Source organism: Miniopterus natalensis, chromosome 3 (assembly GCF_054644295.1).
Source record: "Miniopterus natalensis isolate mMinNat1 chromosome 3, mMinNat1.hap1, whole genome shotgun sequence".
NCBI classification, from domain to species: domain Eukaryota; kingdom Metazoa; phylum Chordata; class Mammalia; order Chiroptera; family Miniopteridae; genus Miniopterus; species Miniopterus natalensis.
In genome coordinates this window covers 50,528,123-50,549,261 of record NC_142083.1, presented here as the reverse complement: position 1 = coordinate 50,549,261, position 21,139 = coordinate 50,528,123, and the positions used below count along the sequence as shown (strand labels likewise).

The 21,139-nt window shown below is 35.6% G+C and overlaps 1 protein-coding gene across 7 annotated transcripts in view; it reads left to right on the top strand.

The window, feature by feature from the left end:
- The window catches only part of MCTP1 (multiple C2 and transmembrane domain containing 1), a 418,524-nt gene that overhangs the window by 69,890 nt on the left and 327,495 nt on the right, over positions 1–21,139 (top strand). Inside the window, exon 2 of one of the 7 annotated variants that reach the window (XM_087815449.1) lies at positions 15,594–15,613. The exons of the other annotated variants lie outside the window; for them this stretch is intronic. Coding sequence (XP_087671575.1) covers positions 15,594–15,613 — 20 coding nt within the window. The remainder of the gene's footprint in view (positions 1–15,593; positions 15,614–21,139) is intronic. 7 annotated transcript variants of the gene reach the window in all.

Genomic DNA, 21,139 nt, shown 5'->3' with positions numbered 1-21,139 from the left:
TTTGTGTATGATGTGTGAAAGTGGTCCAATTTCATTTTTTTGCATGCATCTGTCCAGTGTTGCCAACACTGCTTATTGAAGAGACGGTCTTTACCCCATTGTATATTCTTGCCTCATTTTTCATAGGTTAATTGACCACATTAGTGGGGATTTATTTCTGGGCTCTGCATTCTATTCTGTTGATCTATGTGTCTGTTTTTATGCCAGTATCATGCTGTGTTGATTATTGTAGCTTTGTAGTATAGTTTAATATCAGCTTGTGTAATACCTCTCACTTTTTCTTTCTCAAGATTTCTTAAGCTGTTTGGGGTCTTTTGTGGTTCCATATATATTTTAAGATTAGTTGTTCTAATTCTGAGAAGAATGCCATTGGTATTTTAATAGGGATTACACTGAATCTGCATATTGCTTTAGGTACTAAGGACATTTGATAATATTTTAATTTTAATGACAATATTAATCTATTGCTTCCAGTTCCCTAGATATTCATTATAATGCAATTTAATTCTTGTGTTTTGAATATGGTCATGAAATAACAACTCTACCCAGTTATTTTCTTGCTGTCCAGGAAATCGCAGAGTTCTAATTGATCAAAATCACTATGGCCTCATTGGCCCAAGCATCATCCAGGGATATGTTTTCATAACTATTTTTTAAAAATAACATTGTCAGTTTTTGTTTTTCATTGTACACAATAACATTTATTTATTCTAAGTAATTCCAAGTAAGTAGTAGTGTTCAGTTCAACAGGTATCTAAACAAACTACCTCAAAACACAATTTCCTTTCTTAAAAAATGGCTGAATGTTTTTATTATATGATATTACAATTTGTGCAAATTATTGTGTGTTAATGAAGTGGAAACACATTCCTGTTCAATGCAAGTATACTGTTCATTTCTTTGGATTCCACATCTGAGGATTTAATTGACCACAGATCCAAAATATTTGAAAAAAATTACAAGCTTCCAAAAAGCAAAACCTGAATTTGCCATACACCAAGCACTATACCAAATCCACCCAAATGAACCGATGTGTAGACATACCCTGCTATAGTCTATATGCAAATACTATTTCATTTTATATAAGGGACTTGAGCATCCTCGGATTTTGTTATTCTTGGGAGTCCTGGAACCAATTCCCTGAGGACACTGAGGGACAAGTGTATAATTTTTTTATTAGTGTTAGGGAGGAGAAAATTTCTCCCTTCTTTAGTTCTTATGACTGGACTAGCAATAAAATAATAGACTTGGTACAAGGCTAGATTAACAGGAGAATCACCAATTTAATGCATATGCAAAGGAGAACCACACTATTCTGCTCAGAACATAAAATAGGCTCAACAAAATGACCAAACCTGGCACCTATTTATGCTTTTTAGAAGAAGAAACAATAAATTTGTGAGAAATTGACAGGACAAAGAAACTTAGTGTTCATTAGAAAGAAATCTAAGCAAGGCTTGGGCTGGGGTAGTAAATTAGTTACAAGTTTTTTTATATAGGTTCTTTGTACTCTGGATTTTATAAACTCTTGTGATAAGTTTGTCTCTCAGCTCTCAGGAGCAGGGAGGGGACCTATCACATGAGAGATTTATCTCTTGCTTTTACTGGAACAAAGAAGTCAGGTTATTTTCTTGTATGGGAAGTTTCTTAAGTAACTTTAATTCAGAATAATCAACATGCTGTTGTGTGTTATCATGGGGTGGTCTGCCCTGGGCCCCAACATTAGGTTCTGAGGGTGTTTATTGTAGTCTCTCAGAGCCCTTTGCACCAAAGATTTGCCCCACCCATAACCAAAGGGGTCACTGGCCTTAAAGCAAAGTAATGGCACACAGCAGCATAAGAGATCCCATTCTTCTCCTCACTCCCTTAGTCATTCAGTAAATATGTATTGTGTGTACATATGGACCAGGAACCGCTAATAAAAGGCAACATTTACATCTCTGCTGTGTCACGTGGAGCCACATATCAATCAGGCAATCGGATAAATATTTGATGATGGAGAATGTGGGATTCAGCCATGCATTCTCGTACTCTGATGGTTAAGTAGAGCGGAATGTTCAGTGAAGCTGCCAATACAGGATGCAGTCTCAGGAGTAATATGAATTATGAGCTGCCTTTTACAAGAGAGGTAATCTAGCTGAGGGACAGTGGGATGTCACAAGAATCTAGCTTTTAAATGTTTCCATGAAAAACACATCTACATTTTCATTGCTCTGCTGTTGGTGAGGAGTGTTTTGATGTGAAGAGCTAAATGCTTGTAGAGCAGGCTCACCTATTTGAAGTATTTAAAGCTCTTAGGAAACAAGAAAAATGAGAGAGAAATTCCATTGAGTGGTACAGAAACATAAACACATTGAGACTTTTTTCTCCTGGGGGGAAAAAGTGTGGATAGCCAGGTCTCGAGCAACCTGAGAAATTTTTACTCCCATATAGGGCTAGAGCTCCTTATTAATGGGCTAGAGAAGAGGTAACCTCCTCTCATTTCAAATATGTCAAGAGAATGCTTTCATAAAGGCTTAATTCAGGGAATTTAGCTTGTCAATTGTGGCCACAGATTTAATATCAGTGCCCATAGGGACGGAAGCTAGCAAGTGAAATGATAACAGCGGGGTTATGGAAACTTTGACCAGGAGTCCAGTTACAAGAAAAAGGACTGGTTATTATAAGTCCTGAAAGTGAGGCAGATCTAACAGTAGGTCAAATGAAAAATTCTGGACTATTTTGGAAGGCCAGAGGCAGTGGGGAGAGATCCAAGATGTGCAAAGACACAGGAAGCAGTCAAACAGAATCAGAAAGTACAAAACTATGTCTTTGTTTCATTTTAGACCAGGCGTGAACAAGCAAGTAAGGAACTGAGTCCCTCTCCGAGTTAGAAACAGAGAGAATCACAGGTCAAGACGCAGAGGTTGTAGTAGGTCCTTGTGGTTGAGTTTCAAGCAGGCTTCCGGGGTGATAGTGAAGCGTTACATGCCAGAAGGGAGAATTTCGCTGCTGGTGGTCTTTGCAACAGACAGATAGATCCTCTGAAAAGTCTCCAGTTGTAGCATGTGATCTGATCTTATGTGTGAATGGCACTTGAATTCCTTAAAGCAATTCACATCTATTATCTTGCTGATTCTCATGATAGATCATTGACACAGATTTGTATAGATATATAATCATAATTTTTTAAGTATCAAGAAAAACAATTAGATATAAAATTGTCAACTGTGTTTTGTTTTCCACTACTTACTCTATTTGAAACAGTTCCAAATATGTTCAGTGTTTGATCTCTCCGAAGTACAGAGTGAAATGGTATAGGGTGATTATTGTGTTTATTTCCTTTCATTCTAAGCTGAAGCACAGATAACTAACTTTTTACCAAATGTCATCTCTTTTTTCATTATGTGAAGTTGTCTCTGGGAAATCTCTATACTGCAAGGGATTACATTTCTTAGCCTCTGTTTAATCTAGATGGAACCATATGACTACTCACCAATGACTTGTGAGTGAAAACAATTGTCCCTTCTGGGCAAAGGCAGTAAAGAAGTGGGTGTTCCAGAGGAAAACATAGGCAGCAAAATCTCAGACATCTCTCGTAGCAAAATGTTTGCTGATACATCTCCTAGGGCAAGAGAAACTAAGGAGAAAACAAACAAATGGGACTGCATCAAAATAAAAAGCTTCTGCACAGCAAAGGAAGCCATCAACAAAACGAAAAGGGAGCCCACTGTATGGGAGAACATATTTGCCACGGACACATCAGATAAAGGGTTAATATGCAAAATATATAAGGAACTCATACAACTTAACAAAAGGAAGACAAACAATCCAATTAAAAAATGGGCAAAGGACCTAAATAGACACTTCTCCAAAGAGGACATACAGATGGCTAAGAGACATCTGAAAAAATGCTCAAAGTCACTGATCATCAGAGAGATGCAAATTAAAACCACAATGAGGTATCACTTCACACCTGTCAGAATGGCTCCATCAAGTCAAGTGCTGGCGCTGGCGAGGGTGTGGGGAAAAGTACACTGCTGGAGGGAATGCAGACTGGTGCAGCCACTATGGAAAGCAGTATGGAGGTTCCTCAAAAGATTAAAAACTGACCTGCCATTTGACCCAGTGATCCCATTTCTAGGAATATATCCTAAGGAACCCGAAACACCAATTGCAAAGAACCTATGCACCCCTGTGTTTATAGCAGCATAATTCACAGTAGCTAAGATCTGGAAACAGTCCAAGTGCCCATCAGTAGATGAGTGGATAAAAAAGCTGTGGGACATTTACGCCATGGAATACTATGCAGCTGTAAAGAGAAAGGACCTTTTATCCTTTGACACAGCCTGGAGGGAACTAGAAAGTATTATGCTAAGTGAAATAAGCCAGTCAGAGAAAGACAAGTACCATGTGACCTCACTTATATGTGGAATATATAAAATAAAGTGATGAACAAAGTGGATCCAGAGACATAGAAGCATGGAACAGACTGAGGGATCTCAGAGGGAAGGCAGGGAGGGGGGAGTTGGTGGAGAGAGATTAACCAAAGAACTTCTATGTTTATAAGCATAACCCATAGACACAGACATTGGTATGAGGAAGGCCTGGGGGTGGGATAGATGTGGAGTTGAGGGGATCAGTAGGGATAAAAAGGGGACATCTGTGATATTCTCAACAATAAAGATAAAGAAACTTAAAAAAAACACCTGTTACCCTTAAAGTAAAAAAAAAAAAAAAAAGCGGGTGTTTCTTATCCATCCTTCTTCCTTCTTTAAGCTGGATGCAGAGGACTCTCTGTAAATCCCAAGAGAATGGCAGAGCCACAACATGGGAGGAGCTTGGGTCCTTCAATCACCACAAAGAGAATAGCCATCTGCCAGCTGGGATCATTGGCATCGGAAAGTGAGAAACAGACTTCTGTTGAGTTAGGCCACTAGGAATTTATGTTCAACAGCTATCATTACCCTGACTAATTCCTTTTATAGATAGGAATTAAGAAGGGTTGTCAGAATTAGCAAGTAAAAATAAAGTTAAATTTGAATTTTAGATAAATAGCAAATATATTTTAATATAGTAAACATTTAGATGATAAATTTTAGTATAAATATGTTCAGATATTGCATGCATAACCATACTAAAACTTATTCACTGTTCATCTGAAATCCAAATTAACTGACCATTTTGCATTTTATCTGATAACCCTAGAATTATGATTAAGCATATTGAAGAGTTGGTGAAATAATTGTGTTTAGATAATTACTTTGTTGTAGGAAACATTTTATTTTGGAAGAGATTTATTTCTGAGCAAATGCTTTCTTTAATCCTACCCTCTTGGTGAATTGCAGTGCTTAAAACCCCAAAATATTTACTGTTGCAGACATCTAAAGTGAGAATTTGTTAAGGGGCTGCTTGTAAATCTTTCCTGAAAATGGATAAGAAAGGAAGTGATAAAACATTTTTTAATGAGTTAAATGTTTTATACAAATGGATAACTTTTTAATGGAGACAAATAATTCTACCACTTTAATTTCACACTCTTTTGATGGCAATAAAGGGGAAAAAGCTCAATATATTTTCAAAAAAAATCATGCAGAGCTCAGGAACACCATCACTGTTTACCAGAGCTTGTTCCTTTTCTGCCTGGTTCTGAAGTCATTTGAAATACAGTATATAAACTCAGATGGAGAAGTAATAAATCACAGATACAAAGAATTTCAAAGAATTACCATTTAGAGAAAATAGTTGATTGGCATTGAAGTATTTTAATTAAAACTGTTAACATAGACTAGATGGCTTCCCCAAATAAAAGCATGAGATAATATGTAACAGATTTAAATTAAGAGAAAATCAGTGATTCTTTACTATCATTTAACTAAATCCCCCTTTTTCATAGAGAGAGAACTGAGGCTCAGGAAAGTTGTGACTGTGCCCAAGACCACACAGACAATTAGTGCTACAAAATCCCAGTCATATGCTTTTTCTCATGTCCATCTCTTTCTCCTACAGAGAAATTGGTATAATGGGAGCAAACAGAAAAAACACACACAAATTCTGTTTGATCATTAAGAGAACAATACTTACATTTAGTTGATTTGCCCTAGTGATACAACATATCTCTTCAAAAAGAGTAGCAAATCATAAAAATTTCAATATATTTACATGGTTTATACACTAATGAATATACACTATTGCCCAATACCTGTTAAACAGTGCTACTACTCTCTATAAAGTGATCATGTCTTACAGGTCAATTTGTCCCCCCACCCCCCTTCATTGGAAATAGTAAAGGGATTTCTCAGCCAGAATAAACAAACAAACAAAATTTAGAATACTTTTATAATAATAAAGGATGGATTTTTAATGTTGAGCTAATGCCAACCAAGAAACATCAATACATGGCATATATATTGGGACTACACACACTTAACAAACATTATCTATCTAACCCAAAAGGTCACAGTATATTTAGTTTTTATTGATCCTCAATTTGGTGACAATTTTGGGCTTTTCTAACTTTCTGCTTTACTACATTAAATGTTTAAATTCTTAAAAATCGATGCAAAGTTAAGATATTTTGGGCAAAATAGTAATTAAAAGAATGTACTTTCTATAGATTCACATACAGGAAAAAATCTAATGTGTAATTTTATAAAACTCTAAAATATATTTTAACAGTCAATAAAACTAAAATTCTGAAAGTCTGGATCCCATGGACTTGTTCAAGGGTAAGAGTGTATTTCAAATATTGCTTTCCAATGTAGGACATCTTTTAGATACGACTGGATTTAGTCCCAGTTCCTGCCAATATTGTGCTTTTGCTGAGTAGAGCCAGAACATGGTGCCAAATGATGCTGTCAAGTTTATATGTAAATCCCCAGGGAAAAGCACAATGTTCAGTAATGTTCGTACTTGACAGATTAATGGTCATGGTGACATGGAATCTCATTGTTACTGAGCGAAGTAGGCTATTACTGAAGCTGAGAGAAATGAAAGTAATCCAAAAGTTCCCTTGCCACCAAAATGATGTGTGTGCTGCTTTCACAGTTTCACATTGGATCATGGCATTCCATTAATATTTTGGCTGAAATGTCTCAAAACAATGCAATGAGTCTTTTTGGAATAATCCTTTAAACATAGATTAATAAAAATCTTGCTGACAAAATATAGTCTATAGACTTAGCCACTTGTGTCATAGCTTGACTGTTTCCTTCATAGCCCACAAATAATCTGAAAGAGGAAGTCATACTGCTTTGTTTTTATTTACGTCTTCCCCTCTCTGGCTTTCCTCTCCTATCATTCCAGACCAACAAAGAAGTGTTAAAAATTCCATCAAGTAATTGTTACCTTTCTTTTTTTTAAAAAAAAGTTTAATTTATCTTTTGATAAATGAGAGGTAGCCTTCTCTTTTAAAGAAATGAAATTCTGTTTATAATGGAATAGATATAGATAAGTAGATATAAATCTACATATATCCCTTCATGACCTATTTTATCACCTGGACATGTCATTATTACTCCTCCTTTTATATACTCTATCTGTCCTTTCTTTTCCCCCTAATGCCACTATTTTAATTTATGTTCTTATTATTTCTCACCCAAGATAATGTATCTCCCTGCTTCAAACTAGTTCTCCCTTACTATTTGTAAATTGTCTAATTATGACACTTCGCTGATTATAAAACTCCAGTAGCTCCACATGGCCCACAAGACAGAATAAAAATTAATAGCGGTGCATACAAGGTCCTTCATGGTCTGTCTTCTGCTTACCTCTCCAACTTCTCCTGGCCTTTCCCCTTGCATGCCTTTCGTCCACACCTAGCTATTTGCAATTCTCCAAACATACCATGCTCCTCTCATGCCTTATCCATATAGATCACCTTTTTTGCACATGCTTCCCTCTGTCTGCTTATCTGCTTGGTAATTTCTCACTTGTTAATACTGGTCTTCCAGGCTGCCTTTTCAGAGACGCTTTCTCTGATCTTTCCAGGCAGATTTGATGCTTCTTTCCTTGTATTTCTATTTTATTCATGGTACTTTCTTATCTGTATTTATATGATGTATATTCCAGATAAATGACTCTCAAAATTCAATGTGCCTAAGAATCATTAGTGGATCTATAAAAATTCAAAGTTATGGGTTCTACCATCAGAAATTCTGATTCACTGGATCAGAATGAAACCTGAGCCTCTATATATTTATGAAAACCCCATAGGTGTCTGGTGAACAACCATATTTTAGGACCCTTGTTCTGTTTTAGTCATCTCTTTATGCTTAGAACCCACCACAGTGCATAAAGTATATCATGAGCATTTAACAAATGTTTGTTGGAAATAAAATATAGTATTTTGTTTCTTGTGAGCTAACATATATACTGGTAGAACAGCTAATGTACATGGCACATAATAGGTCATCAGAAAGTGTGTGATATTTGGACATATGAATGAATAACTGAATGAATGAAGGAAAAGAGCTCAGGGAAGCTAGGTAAACTGTTAACATAGCCCCTTGAATCTCCCAGTATTGCAAATGTCAGTTATGATACCTGGACTTTGGGTAAGTGAGGTTTGAAGTCAATTTGAGACATGATATTATAATTTTGATTTTTTTTTTTTTTTTACCATATAGACAGACATATGCTTTTATAAAGTTAACAACATATAATAAGAATCAGATATCTTGAATTTTTTCGTAGACATGGTGTCCTTCTACTTACACATGGTTGTAGGCTGGGGTGGTTGTCTGTAGGCAAAATCAAATATTTTTTCAAAAAATAATCTTCTCAAGGATATGAATAAGTACTCATCAGACACTCAAAAATTCTACACCATAAAGAAAGAAACAAGATATATTTAAGTTTTAAACATTTGCTTTTGAGCTTAACCATTTATCTAAAATTACATATTCTGTTTAAAGTATATGCCTTTGCCTGGCCAGGCGTGGCTCAGCTGTTGAGCGTCGACCTAGGATCCAGGCGGTCGGGGTTCTATTCCTGGTCAGGGCACATGCCCGAATTGTGGGCTCGATCAATGACTCTCTCGTCATTGATGTTTCTATCTCTCTCTCTCCCTCTCCTTTCCTCTCTCTGAAATCAATAAAGATATATTTAAAAAAAATAATAAAGTATATTTCTTTTGGAAAATGCTGGGGATAGTCTTCCGATTCCTGTGTTATTTTTTTCTGGATCCTTAACAGTAATGCCCTTAGAACATACTAGATTTAATGTTAAATACAAAACATGTCCCATAATTCCAAAAGCTATCACAACCTCTTTTATTTCCATTTTTTACTTTACTTTTCATCTCAACCAGGTCCTAGAATTAATTTGCACACAGAGGGTTGTAAAATTTTTATGGAGTTGTATTACAGAGAGGACTATGAAGAAGAGAAATCTATCAAAAGTGTTTTATGACTAAAATCTCAAGAGGAGATTTGTAACAAAGGAAAGATATGTAATGACTAAAAATACCAATGGACCATATTTATCATTTTAGGATGCTAACTAAAAAGAATAAGATGTTTTCACAATTCATACTGTGTGGGTCTGTGTTTGTGAAATCAACTTATAGTCAATATATAAAATTTTGGTTATATACACTTAATGTCAATTCCATTTACTTACTTAACCAAGGACTCCCTTTAAATAAGATATCTAATTTTTTCTAGGTATTGTTGATATAGTAGATATAGGCTTAGATGAAATGCTGATTTTTTTAATGAACTAGATCAGGGGTTGTAACATGTTTTCTGTGAAGTGTCAGATATCTTAGGCCATGTAGTCTCTGTCATGACTACTTAATGTTGCTGGAGCCATAAACAGTTCATAAAGGAAAGGGTGTGGCTGTGTTGCAGTAAAATGTTATTCACAAAAACACACAACTGGCCAAATCGGCCATGAGTCATAGTTTGCTCTACGTAATCATATTTTTTATTCTAAAAATGAGAAGCAAGAAGAGGCCCAGATTGCATGTGATTCTTTTGTATGTTGTCTGTTTATCTACAACTAGAAATCTTAAACTTTCTGCCTAGTATTTCATGAATTATATAAATAAATGATATATTTAGTAACAACTAAACTGAACAACTAAATATGTAGTTAAAATACTAGGAAAAATACCTTGGTTAATTTCAGATCAATGCAAAAATTTAAATTCAATAGATTGTATGCAAAAATAGATTAAATGCAAATCAGCCCCATATCTTAAGCAAGTTGCTAAAGTTTTCTATTCCTCATTTTTCTATATGGACAGTTGAATTCCTTTGATAGAGTAATATAAACTAGAAAATTAACTTTCCATATCATATCTTTATCTAGAATCAGTACAAGTAAGTCCATGAAGTAAATTCATCAGTTTATTTGTAAGGCACCCTAGGGTACAGGTCCTTTTTCCTGTCACTGAGCTTGCCAGGGCCTTTATGGCAGCATCCTCTTGTATCAAAAAACAGAATCTAGCCAATGGGTTAATATATTTTAATGCCTAGCATCTACTTTATAATGTATTTGGATTTCCATAGGCTTTCTTAAGACAATTTTAACCTGAGAAAGTAAAACTCTCATTTATTTATATATGGATTTGTTCTTACTTATTTAGAATTTTCACATATGTACTTCATGAAAGTATTTGGGGCACAGAGTAAATTTAATGATAGCAATATTATTAGGCACCTTATTAAGATGATATGGGAGCTTTGGGTTAAGCTTTTAGTCACTCTCAAATCATCTCAATGAGCTTGGGTGCTCTGGGAAGCCAGAATGCCTGAGAAAGTATGAATTAATAAAGGACCAGCCAAGAATGCATGAAAAAAATATGAATTAAGTTTTACCAGTATAACAGATATTGAGGAAATTATATTTTATTGTCAAATCATTGTGTTGAATTATTTAGTTTTAAAATTGTTTTGTGGCTTCAGCTGACCAGTGACATGGATATAAAACCTCTATATTTTTATACAACTGTTTTACAGTTAATTATAGGAGGAGGGAAAAACATTTACAATAATTGTACAGATTTTGACAGAGGCCCAGATTTCTCAAGTTGGAATCACATTAGGAATAAATTCTTTAAGTGAATCATTTATTCTACTTCTCTTTGTCCTTTATCTTCAGATCCATTATCAGGATGGCTGTGAAAAAACAGATGAGAGTTTAAAAAAATACTGTAGAACGTAACATGTTAGTGAAGTAGTGTTGGTGAACAAGACTGGTTTTGAGCAAAGGTAGGTGGAGAATGGTGATCATTGCTGAAACTTATCCACACTACTGAGTAATGCATATGAATAATTAAAACTTAAAAAAGAGGTTTCTGGAGTGGTTGGGCATTTGATTTGGGGTATCTCTAATTCACTTTGCTGTTGAAATCCTGCACTTATGACGTATGTTTTTGGCCCTGAAATGTAGCACGATCAAGTGTTGGTCATTAGTTTTCTCTTGCTATGTAATAAATTATCATCAACTTAGCAACTTAAAATCACACAAATTTATTATTTCAGTTTCCATAGGTCTAGAGGTAGGCCACCTCTTTTCAGGGTCCTTTGCTTAGAATCTCCCTGGGCTATGTCAAGGTCTTAGCCAAACTGTGGTTCTCATCGGGAGCTGGGGGTGCTCTTCCAGTCCAGTAAGGTTACTAGCAGAATTCAGTTCCTTGTGGCTGTAGAACTAAGGTCCCTGTTGTCTTGATGGCTGTTGCCTAGGGAGAACTCTTAGTTCCCAGAGGCCACTTACGAGTCCAGCCTTGTGGCAATCTTACAATATGGCAGCTTAGGTCTTCAAAGCCAGCTGAGGAAAACTCTCTCCTGTGTGCTACTAGGAAAGTTTATGTAATGCAATGTAGGCAAAGGAGTCACTGTCCCATCCCCTTTGTCACATAGTGGAACCTAAGCAAGGGAAAGCCTCTTCTGTCATAGTCATAGGTCCCCCCACACTCATGGGAAAGGGGTTATACAGGGCGTGAGCACCAGGGGGCTGAGGTCTTGGGGGCCAACTTAGAATTCTGCTCACCACAGTTAATGTTCACTGTAGGCCTCCTTCATGGCTTTGAGGTCTGTGCAGTACAGTGAGTTCTAGCCATTTGTTTGTAGGTTTCTGTCTTAGAATATGATAGAAATCCTAAACTTGATTGACAGTCTTAACTTTCTGTCTTTGTTACAGGCTCCATTTTAGGGCTCAGTGTTAAACAGTTTTAGGGATTAAGGTGTCAGTTTGCAAAAAACAGCTTCTCGTTTCCACCCTAAGTTTTCCTCTTTCATTAGCTATTAAAAAGCAAAATCACACACATGCTGATTTCAGATGTTTCATGTACATTTGAGGGAATTTTATGTGCAACAAGATTAGGTGAACAGAAGTTCAACAATCTTCCCAAAACCCTTCCTTAGAATGTAGGAATGTGTTGAGACTGATTTTCCATAAATTATATGCTCACTGTTTCCAGTGATTTTCCATAAATTATATGCTCCTTATAACACGTACCCCTGCAACATCCTTTTAATTTCAGCTCAACATCTCCTTACCTGTGTCTTTATGTTCTAATCATGCAATCCTTCCTTATTTTTCTAATCATTCTTCTACATACACTGAATTAGTGATATGAGTAGAACTCTAAATAGCTACTGTTTTTCCTTAAAGGCTTAAAAGAAAATTTTGATTTCATTAATAATTACTGGTGTGTTTATATTCCTAATGCCATCTATTTGCTTCTGTTCATATTCACTAAGTATATTAGCTATAAAATTATGCAAGCTTATACTTTCTATTTATAAACATGGCTATACAGCCTAGTACCTAAATTATGATGACCCCTTCTCTATAAACCATACAACTCATCATATTTGTATTTTAATCATTTTTTTAATCTACTGAAAAAGAAAACTTCTCTAAGTAGGATAGCCATCAAGGATAACCCTAGTAAATTATGGGAAAGACAAAATTATCACAAAGTTTATCCACCATAGTGACAATTCCTTTTTTAAAAAAAACAACAAAACCATTCTGGTATTTAATATTGTGAAAGATACATCATAGTTAAATTTTTTTTTTTTTTTTTATATTCTAGGTGCTCTAATTTTTATTAGCATTCTTTGTTATTTCACTTATTTTAAAAATCACTTCATGTAGGAATTTTCTGCAATAGTCACAACATTTTAATTATAGGATTAAGTTACTCACCATAATTACACAAAGCCCTAGTCTTTTGGTTTTTAGTTAGGATCCTGCATAATTTTATTTTGAGGAAGTTAATTTATATAAGTTTAAAAATTCTTAATTAGCCTGTAAGTATGGTGGCAGCTGTCTTGTTCATTACTTTGGATGTTAGAATTATATGGCTAAAATGAGACTTATAGGCCATCTAATTCTATTCCTTTATTTCACAGTTGAGGAAATGAATATTAAGGGAGCTAACATCTGGTAGTAATGTGGTCAGAGGTTGAGAATGGTTCCCTGGCCTCAGGTGTCTGTTGGCATAAAAACATCCTTTCACTGCACGAACACACTGCACTTTTGATTGTATTACCCTAAGCCTTGCCGGCTTCTTCATGTTATGAAAGGTACATCATAGTGAAAGTTAATTTTCCAGTATTCTATGTGCTCTAATTTTCATTAGGTGCCCTAATTTGGTTATTTCATAGAAAGAAGCTTACATAATAGCTGTCAGTAAGAAACAAGTCCTGGGCATGCACTTTGTTCATCATTGAGGGGGGACACTGTGTGTCAAGTATCTGTTGGTGGCCGAGTGACATAGTGTGACAAGATGAGCAGCAACACAATACAGCAAACACAACAGCACCACAACCACCGCAACTCAAAGGTATCTGTGGGCAGCAGTGTTGTTATGATATCAGATTCCAAATGGATAAAATGGCAAATGTGTTTTTATCAAAAGGGAATATTTCTTTCATTAGAAATTATTTAGCATTTCTTCCAGGGGTGATTTTTAGAGAAGAGAGATAAAAAATATAGTTTTTTAAATTTTTTAGAGGTATAATAAAAATCTTTGATTTCAGAAAAATGAGCACCAGTAATTCAAAAGCTTCTAATTACTCTCTTTTCTGAGAGGGAAAAAAAAAATCCTTAAATACAAAGACTGCTCCTAATGAGGCCTCAGGATCCTGCAGACCTTCCTGGCCACTGAGCTTTGTTTCCTCTTCAGGAGAGAGCATTTTGGCTCACTACCTCCAGGGAGAGAACCACAGAGCAGCGTCAGGGACATGTTTTTCATTTGAAACTTTATCTATTGCCGTTTCACCGAGCTTTTCAAATTGCCATGCAAACCTTCATGTTTGGGAGAATTTCCTGTCTTCCTTTGTCACCACACTATGTCAGTACCTGCGTCCTGGGTGCAGTTTATTGTGTGCTTGGCTTGCTGAGCTGGTTTGTTGAACTAGCCAGGATTCAGTTTAGGTTAATTGACCTTCTTGTATGTATACATGATTGGTATATTTGCATATTGTTGGTTAAGGATTGTGGCTGTTTTCTTTTGTTTCCTCTCCATGGAAATGATGGAGTTGCAAGGCCACATGCCCACATCCAGAAGGATGTGTGCTCATCTTCCCTTTATGAGATGACTGGTCAGGAAAAGGGATATGTATACTCTATCTGGAAGGAAAAGGTGTTTGGGGACCAAGTTCATGTCTTTGGTATCCATAGCAGGTACATTGGGCAGCTGAACCAACCAGCCACAAAGCATACGTTGACATTTGTTCCTATAACTGATTAGTTAAGGTGAGATTTTTTTTCCCCACCTGCTATCCTGTCCTGAAGGAGTACTTGCCAAAAGAACAAAACAAAGGAATAGAATTTAACTATAGGTCTCATGAATGAAGCTAAGTAGATCTAGATTCACTTTCTGGGTCCAAATTAACCACTTACATATACATTTAGTGTTTTTTCCCATATCTGGTAACATTCTCTAGTTTCTAAATGGAGAATTATCCTAGACATTATCTGTATATCCTGTGATGAACCCCCCCCCCCAAAAAAAAAAATAGCTCGAGAATTTAGGCCTAGGATGTAAAAGAGATTCTTGTACCCTACACATCGAATGATTTTTCTGGCTTTTGGTTTTCATTCTGCTGATCCTGAGGTTTCCTGCCCAAGCTCATTTTCATTGCTTGCCTAATTTGAAGATGCAAAAATAGTGGAAGAGAATTTGGAATGATCCTGGTATTTTGATCGGATTTAAATTAGGAATAAACCCAAATCATCTCGCATTTCTGAATCTTACTAGGGTAATGGGGAGTAAGTGACATATTTAGGCTTTAGTTCAGTTTTTCTTTGGTTATTGTTTTCACAGTATGGAATGATTTTAGATTTTAAAAACTGGTGTTAATTGAATTCATAACCCAAAGCTTTTTTTTAAAAAAAAAACTGTTTAGTTTAAAGAAAAGATAAATTGCAACGTGTTATCTTTTGCTGTGACGTAGAATATTCATCAGTAAAGACCTACACAAGTGTTGGCATTTGCAACTACTGGTTGTCTATGGAGGGAGCCATAGAGATGTTGCCTGTGTGTGTGTGTGAGAGAGAGACAGAGAGAAAGACAGAGAGAGAGACAGAGAGAGAATAGTTGGGGCTATTCTGAAAGTGCTGTCCTCTGGTTGTAGGCATTGAGTCAAATGAAGGAGCAGAGAGGAAATGCCAGGTAAGAGACCACTGCTCATCTGTGTAAGAAGGAATTTTCCTGAAAGTTAAAACAAGTGGCAAATGGTATGATCTCCTAACCCAACAGTCAAGTCAGAAGGGAAAGCAATTAAGTGGGGAAACGAGTTGAGATGCAGGTACTGCATTGCAGAAAGTCCAAGATATTGTCAGCAGTGGGCAATGATTAAGTCCATCTCTTTGGTGGAGCTGTAAAATAATGGCCCTTTCAGAAGCTTATGATAATGAGCTTAATGCAATAAAATTATATTTTAAAATATATATTGTTCCCATGGCATCATTTTTAGAACAGAAGTTCAGTTGAACTGAGTCTTCTCTACTTTCTTAGAAGAAGTGCTAAATAATTCTAATTCTAATATTTTTGTGGTATTAGAAAATATTATAACCATATTTCCTAGTAGAAAGATATTCAATGTATTAATAAATTTGATTTTTATTGCTGTTTTTGTTAATGTTAAGTCTGTTTTAATCCAAAAATAGTTGGATAAGACTATTAATGAGAAAACCTCTCAGCTAATGTTAAAGTTTTTACTCCTAGGGTTCACATATAATTCATTGATTCTTACTTAGGATACCATAGTGTAAAAGTCAATTATCTCTTTTTCCAAAGCTGACCAGAACCAGCAGTTTATAAGGACAGCTGTTCTGCTAGAGGCTGGCTCCATGAGAGCAGAGGTTATAATCTAATGTCAAGAGAAAAGAGAAAGAAATTAGACAACAGAGACATCATTCCACTAACAATAAAATAAAGATGCTTGTGATATTCCAGTCATCAACAAAAGTTTGATTTATCATCAGATTATACACTTAAAACAAATATGGAGAAGGGATACCATATTTTAGAAAGCTTTCATCAAATATGGTTAAAACTAAAAGCACTCTTCTTGTTATGCTAACTGTTGAGGTTCTCTTTCCTAGAACTTTCATTTATGTAGAACAGTTTATTTTACAGCTTTAAAGTAAAATGTGTTGTTTGTAGAGAATTGGGCCATTTTGAAGCCTGTAAAACAGGGAAAAGTTTTTGTTAAAGCCTATAAACCTGTTGGTAAGGATGGAGCCGCTAAGGTTTGCATGAATAATTCAGTAAAGAGCCACTGAATGGCATCCTGTTCCCCTGTGTTCTTCTGCCAGAGATGAGCAGGCCCTGGTGTGTGGGTACCTTGTGGAAGAAGGGAGTGCTTATGATACATGGAAATCAACTTTGGCAGAGTAAAATGCATGCTTTCTAGTAATTCATAGTTTTGTAACTTTTTGGCATTTGCCCATCTGCCTTTCCAGTTAAAATTTTAATTTTCTTGTCATGAGGAAATATAATACCTATTATTTGCACAGTAATATTTGTAGTTTATATTTCTCTTCTACATCTATCATCACTATTAAAACAGTAGGCTCTTGTTCACTGATTCGAATCACTTCCTGACTTTAAGCAGCATGATTACTGTCTTACCATGATGGCTCTTCTCGCTCTTTTAAATATTATTTAATGTTAGTGGATAATCAAAGTTTCATGCTATACACACTAGATCCAAAGTGAAAGGTCAGAGCAATCACTGCCCAGTGCCCAATGAGCTCTTCTCATTCCTTTTGGCTCTATGCAAATGGACTCAATTTTGACTCTGAAACAGGCTTTTGTTAAGGTTTTTCATTAAGCAGAATTTAAATTTGCAACTTTTCATGACTGTGTTCTTGGCCCCCACAGTCCCTGTTTATACTATATTATTAATTTTTTTTACCCACAGTGACTGTAATAATGGGAAAAAACACAGTGATAATTTTCAGTTTTCTGGGAACTGAAGACTGCTCACATATGCCTGCAAGGAAATGTGACACAGGGCCTAACGTGAATGAAGTTTCCAAGCATGCTGAGGGGGTTTTTCTTGTGTCAAAATCTCATGTTTGATTTCTAATTATAAGCACAAGTTCTATTTGTAAAAAGTTATTATTTTTCCTGTCAGCTTCATTTCTTGGCAGGCAGTTCAAATTAGTATTAACAATAGAGATACATGATAACTCAGGATTCTTGTTAACTGGAGACTTGGCAACTAGGAGAATCACATGGTGTCTTTCTGGAGACAATGACCAAGCTAAAGTCTGTTTTAAAATCCCTAATAACAGAGGTTAAAACTGTATACAGCCTTCATGAGGCCTGCATTAGAGGCATTAGGCAATTATCTAATACAAAATTATGGGTAAAATTCTAATGGCAAATCAATCTGAGACAATGAAGAATGAAATTTTGAATATATTTTAAAAGGAACTATGTCTTAGTTCCTTTAATTCATAGTAGCTATTCTATAAAAATTTTTTTAAATGTGCAATAGATGAATGTGGTCATTATTGTTGGCCATATCCATCCTGGCCAATGATTTCTGTTCCCAGGTGTGACTCACAGACATCTCCCCTAGTCACTTCAACCTCACTGCGCATGTGTCTATCTCCCCTTCATTGGACACCTTCCCCCAGTGATCTGTGTGGAATGGGCCAGTGGTTCCCTGGGGAGCTGTGAAATTGCAGCTTCCTAGTGTAACTGCCTAAATGACATGCCTATAATGTCTGGCCTTCCCTTTGTTCCTTACCTATTATTAATAACTAGCTAATTACAATAATATCATAGGTACTTGTAGGTTTTTAAAGTATTTTTTTTTAAAGACTATTGTCTTGGCTAACAATTATCAGAGGGAAAGGGGGTTGGAGGGCTGGATGAAAGGAGGTAAAGGGATTAGGCAAAAAACCTTGTAAATGACACATAGACACAGACAACACTGTGGTGATGCCAGAGGGAAATGGGGGTGGAGGGTAGTTGGAGGTGGGCAAAGCAGAGGAAAATGGGGACAGAAAGGGACTTTGCTTGGGGTGATTGCACGTTTCAGAGTGCAGATGATGTTTTATTGAGTAGTACACTTGAAACCTGTATGGTTTTGTGAACCAATGTCACCTAGATAAATTCAACAAAAATAAATGTAAAAAAATAAAAAATAAAATAAAAGACTGTTCTCTTGAGAATATGTCCAGCATATTCTCATTGGAATCTTTTCACCCTTTTTATGTGCTTGGTTAAGTGCATAATTAAACCATAATTAAACCAAAGGTTAATTTTTCATTTATAAATTCCGAATTTGTAAGAACCAAACTAATGAGATTTTATTAAAATGTCAAAATTTAAGTATTTTAGTTAGCAAGCCTGAGTAGGTTGCAGTGAAAAAAGTTTCTACTTGGTACAATCCCACCTTTGAGGGTTTTTTAGGGAAGAAAAAGAGCATAGGTAAATCTCTCTGCCCTAATATGAAGGGGATGTCTGTGTCAGGTTGTATGCTAATTAATAAGACAAAAATCAATGAGCATATTCACTGTTAAGGAGCTCTCAGTTTAGTGGAAAGTGGGACTCACACGGCTTGGTGCTCCTCATGAGGAGACAGCTTTTGTGGATCTGTAGCTACTTAGCTTTAGGCCTGTGCCCCTGGTTAAGTAGTACAAATAGAAACATTTGATCTAGAAATGGATTCTTTTATCTGGGTAGCAAGAACTTTTCCTATTTGGTATCAGGCTCAAAATATATTTTTTGTTAAGTTTCTCATTTTTATAAGGTTGATTTTGAGACTTTTTAAAAAATTCCATTGACTAAAATAGTTCTAGAAGAAAGAGAAAAATGTAAAATGAAGCTATCTTGTTCCCAGAGTGAGAGGCAAAGATACTGCAACAGGCAAATCTTGCTCTCACCTGTACTCATTTTCATTTGACACGCTGCAATTTTTAGATCTTTTTATTTCCTTAAGAAATTTGCATTTGCCAGAAAGAACACCATGCAAATACCTGTAAATCACTAACCCTGTTCCTTCATGCTAGGTATATTCTCATAAAGCTTCCTAGGCTACAAAGACATTAAGAATAATATAATTCAGTTATATTTTCTTTGTTTAGAGAAGCACGTTTCTGGCTATTAATATGCACGCATTAATTCTTCTATTCTTGGCATTTATATTTTGGGCTTTGACAGAAAGATCTAACTTTTATGGTGGATATATTAAATCTTGGTGATACTTCTTAATTGATATTAAACTAATATGAATATTGAAAGAAAATATTTTAGAGGTTTTAAAGAAGTTCTAAATCTTTTGAAAATTTAAAGTAATTTTAAGATAGCACAGTAAACAATTCTTTTATATATATAAAAAATATAGGTATATTTAAATGAAGATGCTGACAAGTTTAACACTTCAGGAAAGATCTGATTGAAAATAAGTGATAATGAATTGTCCAAATACATTCCAAGATACTAGTGAAAATATGTTACATGATTTTGTATACATAACATAATATAGTATATACTACTTTGTCCAGAGACTTTACAGATACTGGTTACAAAGTACCCATCCAGCTAATGGGAAAGGTCTACATTTTACACTCTAGAGGCAATACCAGTCAAAACAAATAAACAAACAAACAAAAACCCAAAACAACAACAAAAGTGAAAAATAAAGAAGATAATTATACATTGTGACAAGAGCTCCAAAGGGTAACATGCTAGGGAGCAACTGATGGGGTGAGGGCCGCAGGAGGCACAGCTGTTCACATAGATTGTCAGAGAAGGTGGCTGTGAGGAGGTGACATTTGTCCTGCGAGCTGAGAAGTGAGAAGGCTGACTATTTTTTTTTTGTTAGCAGACCTTTTCCTAAACTTTTCTGAGGCCCTGCCAGATGAACACATCCGTTCCACAGAATTTCTGTTTAAATAGTTTGTTGTTTGTATAACATGACATTTTAGAAAGGAAAGCTGAATTGAAAGAACAGATGATTCTTTCTTTGCATGTGGAACTAAGCGTTCTGTCGTTATGGTTGTTGCTCTTCTAGTAAGTTACAGGTGAGTAGAGTGAGAGGAACCTGGCTGGAGACTGCCGAGTCTATGTTTTTCAGCTCTGCTGCTACTATCTTCATATCCTAAAAACTCTCTGAACCTTATTTTCTCATCAAAAACAAGATACAGTGGCTCTCTACATTCCTATCCAGCTCCAAAAATGATATTGTTCTAGTGGGGGCCTAACAGAACAGCCTGTGAATGCATCTTAGTATGTAACTCCAGTGAGTTCACTAGCAGACACAGCACACCACTTCTCCTGGGAGAATGAGAAAGGGTATTAATTGAAGTTATTGTGAAAGATCACCCCAAATCAGGGAGAACACTTTCCATGGAAAAGTAAATTTGAAGAAATTTGAAAATATTTAAACTTGCATGATCATTTATCTAGAACTGGAATTTTAATGTTTTTGTTCAACCTTTCATTCAGTACCATATTCCCTGCAATTCAGTATTCATGTACTAATTCAGTGAACATTTTTTAATAACACATTGCATATAAATCATCAAGTTCAATTTAGGGGAAACCAACATGTTCCCGTCTTTGGGGGCACTGTTTTTCCTGGTGGCTGAGCACACATAAGTAAAACTATTCATTCGTTTATTGTTTTGCTATCTCTCACAAATTTGAAGCAGCCTACAGTAACATATATACCAA